The sequence below is a fragment of the Aptenodytes forsteri genome, unplaced genomic scaffold (assembly GCF_000699145.1).
Source record: "Aptenodytes forsteri isolate BGI_AS27 unplaced genomic scaffold, ASM69914v1 Scaffold54, whole genome shotgun sequence".
Classification (NCBI taxonomy): domain Eukaryota; kingdom Metazoa; phylum Chordata; class Aves; order Sphenisciformes; family Spheniscidae; genus Aptenodytes; species Aptenodytes forsteri.
Genome location: NW_008796044.1, coordinates 9,369,897 through 9,373,576, shown reverse-complemented (window position 1 = coordinate 9,373,576; position 3,680 = coordinate 9,369,897). Strand labels below are relative to the sequence as shown.

At 66.7% G+C, this 3,680-nt stretch overlaps 1 protein-coding gene across 1 annotated transcript in view; it reads right to left on the bottom strand.

Annotated features, from left to right (window-relative positions):
* Positions 1 to 10: 10 nt before the first annotated feature.
* The window catches only part of HK3 (hexokinase 3), a gene marked incomplete at its 3' end in the record, with an annotated part of 6,639 nt that continues 2,969 nt past the window's right edge, over positions 11 to 3,680 (bottom strand). Inside the window, exons 8-20 of the mRNA XM_009286020.1 lie at positions 3,401 to 3,500; positions 3,136 to 3,319; positions 2,809 to 2,964; positions 2,460 to 2,693; positions 2,069 to 2,373; positions 1,853 to 1,992; positions 1,586 to 1,705; positions 1,404 to 1,499; positions 1,181 to 1,280; positions 879 to 1,062; positions 639 to 794; positions 258 to 491; positions 11 to 131 (exon numbers count right to left, since the gene is read on the bottom strand). Coding sequence (XP_009284295.1) covers positions 11 to 131; positions 258 to 491; positions 639 to 794; positions 879 to 1,062; positions 1,181 to 1,280; positions 1,404 to 1,499; positions 1,586 to 1,705; positions 1,853 to 1,992; positions 2,069 to 2,373; positions 2,460 to 2,693; positions 2,809 to 2,964; positions 3,136 to 3,319; positions 3,401 to 3,500 — 2,130 coding nt within the window. The remainder of the gene's footprint in view (positions 132 to 257; positions 492 to 638; positions 795 to 878; positions 1,063 to 1,180; positions 1,281 to 1,403; positions 1,500 to 1,585; positions 1,706 to 1,852; positions 1,993 to 2,068; positions 2,374 to 2,459; positions 2,694 to 2,808; positions 2,965 to 3,135; positions 3,320 to 3,400; positions 3,501 to 3,680) is intronic.

Genomic DNA, 3,680 nt, shown 5'->3' with positions numbered 1-3,680 from the left:
CCCCGCCCCGGCGCCAGCCCACGCCCGCCACAAGTGCAGCCCCTTTCCCCGAGCCGTCCTCCGACTGCAGGAAGGTGACGGTGCAGTTGGGCGCCAGGTCCCGCAGCATCTGCTGGAGGTGCTGAGAGAAGCTGGGGGGAACAGGAGGGGAGGGTGAGGGCTGGTGCCCCCCACCCTGAGCACCCCATGGCTCCCCCAGACCCCTGCCGTAGGGCATGGGTCCCTGATGGGTGCCTGCCACCCCTGGCCCCACTCACCGTGGGTGCATCTTGTACAAAGTGCCGTCCACCCCCACGGTGACGGCCAGCCGGGCCAGGCCCCGGTTCTCCCGCATCTTCTCTACCACAGCAGCCAGGCCGGCGGCGCAGAGCTGGGCTGCCCGCAGGGACACGGTCTGGCACACCTCCCGCACCAGCACGCTGTCCTCAAAGCTGGCCTGGAGCTCCAGGTCCTGCAGAATGGCCCGCACCTGCCGAAGGGCCAGCCCATCGCTGCCCCGGACCAGGAGCACCGTTAGCACTGCCGTCCCCATCACCATCCCCATCCTATGGGCTGGACGTGGCATGGCCCCCTCCTGGGGCTCTGGCTTCACAGCCCCCACCCTGGGCTAAGGGAACCCACCGGAGCCCAGCACTCACATCTCGATGGTGGAGAGGAACTTGGTCTGGAAGATGTCCCTGGTCTGGAGCTTGGGGCAGGGCTTGCCGCGGAACAGGAGCTGTTTCTTCACCAGCGCCAGTAGGATGTGGCGCACGATCTCGCCCAGGTACATGCCACTGATGAGCTTCTCGAACCTGCCCGGGCACAGCCCTGGCAGCCTTAGCCGGGCACAGCCACCCCCCAACCAGCCCCCTCCCCACCCCGGGGCCCTCGCCCACCTCTGCTTGCCCGCGTTGATTGTTTTCTCATCCACCAGCCGGTCGAAGTCGGTGAAGATGTCGTCCAAGCAGCCGTTGTCCCCGAAGGCCCCCCACTCCATGTTGATGCACATGCGGCCCTGCTCCCCCTCCACGGTGCCCACATTCTGCATCTCCTCCATGTAGCAGGCATTGGTCCCTGTCCCTGCGGGCCCCGTGCTGGTGTCACCCCCACAGCAGAGCTGCCTGGCAACCTGTGGCCAGGCCAGGTGGGCTGGTGGTGAGGGGATGGGAGATCCCCTGGGTGCAGAGGTGCTCCTCACCCACGATGAGGCCGATTTCACATTTGGGGTCATCATAGCCACAGGACATCATGGTTCCCACCGTGTCGTTGACCACGGCCACCACCTTCAGCCCTAAGTGCTGCCAAACCGGACACAGGGACACATGCAACTTAGTGGCACCCAGCTGGCTCCTGGGGCTGGCACCGCCTGGGTACAGGGTAGCACCCCGGGGACAGGGGATGGGCCCCCAGCCCTGCCCTACCTTTTTGCGCTGGGCAGCCTCCCGCAGCAGGTGGACCACGTCCTGCCCCACGCAGCCCGAGGCGCTGAAGCCTTTGGTCCAGCTCAGCAGCACTGCCTGCAAGAGAGGCAGGAGCAGGGGCTGGGCAGCTGCCTCGTACCAGGGCCCTCCCCATCTCCCTGGGGCCGGAGACACCCCCTCACCTTATCCAGGCCCAGCTGCTGGCAGGGGAAGGAGAAGGTGAAGCCAAGCGGCAGGACCTGCTCCATCAGATCCTGCTTCAGCTGGAAGTCCATGATGCACTCGATGATGTGGTCGAAGAGCTGCAGAGAGTGGCCACGATCTCAGGGGCCAAGCTGGGGCGATGCCGTGGGGGGGTCTCCCAGCCCCCTCCCGGGCCTGTGGGCAGCAAGGGGGGAGGCAACTCCCACCCCCTGCCCCATCCCTTGGCCACGGGTCCTCAGCCTCACCGCCTCGCCAGTGCCCTGCATGATGGCGGTTGGGATGACGTAGATCTCGCTGGCCATGCGGATGTCGTCCTGTGCCACGCGCACCACCAGCACCCGGAAATTGGTCCCCCCCAGGTCCAATGCCAGGAATTCGCCTCGCTCTGCGGGTAGCCAGCACGGGGCATCAGCGGGGCCACGGCCTCCCCGCACCCCCTTCCCCAGGCCCCCGGCCCTCACCAGTGCCGTCAGGCGTGCCGCAGACATAGGTGGGCAGCATGCGGATGGAGGCGTTGGCGTTGCTCTCCCGGCCCAGCCCCAGCTCCATCTCCCGCCTCATCAGCACCTGGACACGCTCCAGGTCAGTGCGGCTGAGCCGCAGTGGGGCCAGCAGCCGGTCCACCTCACGGCGCTGGGCAGCCAGGCGCAAAGTCACCGCTGTCACCATGGCCGCCCCCTGCCCAGTCCCATCCACTGAGGGCAGGAGGGTGGCCGTGCACTCCGGGGCCAGCAGCCCTGTCACACTCTGCAGGATCTCCCTGAACCTGCCGGAGGAAGAAGATGGTGAGGGTGGGGCATGAGGCTTCCCACTGGGGTGGAACCCTGCCAGGAGCCCCGTGTCCCTCCTCACCTGGTGTGGCCCCGGTACAATTCACCGTCCACCCCGACGTTGACCACCAACCGCTCCAGCTCCCGGCTCTGGCACATGTGGCTGAGGATGGCGGCCAGCCCAGCAGCGCAGAGTGCGGCGGCACGGCTCACCACTGCCCGGCAGATCTGCTGCACCCGACAGCAATCCCGCTCACTTGGCCGCAGCCCCAGAGCCTCCAGAGCCCCCCTCGCCTTGGCCATGCCTTCCTCGTTGCTGCAAGGGAGAGCACAGCACTGGCTTATGGGGCCATCCGCTCACGGACAGGGGCACCCACCCATCACCCCCACCTCCTCCCACCTGCAGCAGCTCCTGGTCCCCAGACACTCACTCGATGATCTCCAGGACCTGCTGGGTCTTGAGCACATCCTTGGTCCTCAGGACGGCAACACTGCTCCCAATGAAAAGCGCTTTCTCTGCAGCCAGGGCAGTCAGCGCGTGCCGGACGATCTCCCCCAGGTAGAGGCTGCCCACCAGCTTCTCAAACCTGTGTGCAGCCCAAGCAGGGGTCAGTCGTCCCCCCCTGGCACCCCTCAGCCCTTTGAGAGCACCCAGGAGTGTCGCAGGGGGCCATGTGCTCCTGTTGGTGGGGCCTGGCATGCTCAGGGATGGACGGGGAGCCCCAGGCACCCCGCCCTCACTGGGGGGGTGGGAGCACCTCTTCTCCCCGGGGCTGGAGGATTCCTGGTCCACGCGCTGGTCATAGGGGGTCAGGACGTCACTCAGGGTGCCATCGTCCCCGAAGCAGCCCCACTCGGTGTTGACACACATCCGCCCACTGGTCTCCTCCGCCATCTCCACCTGCTGTGCTTCGGCCATGAAGCAGCTGTTGGTGCCCGTGTCTGCAGGAAGCAATGGGGATAAGCACCGGCGCAGCCCCCCCAGCACCCACCACCCTGGCATGTGGGGTGCCCGCTGCTCACCCACGACCAAGGCGACCTCACAGGGTTCTCCCCCCATGCTGCAGGTCATCATGGTGCCCACAGTGTCATTCATCAGGGCAACAACGTCCACGTGGTAGAGCTGGCCGGGGGCAAAGCAAGAGCATTGTTAGCCCTTCCACGGGGGCAGCCCCCAGCCAGGCCCCCCTACCCCCCCCCCCCCACCCCCCCCGCTTGATGATGGCCGACTGCAGCAACTGCACAACATCCTTCCCCTCCACATCACTGCAGCTGAAGCCCTTGGACCAGGAGATGAGTTCGT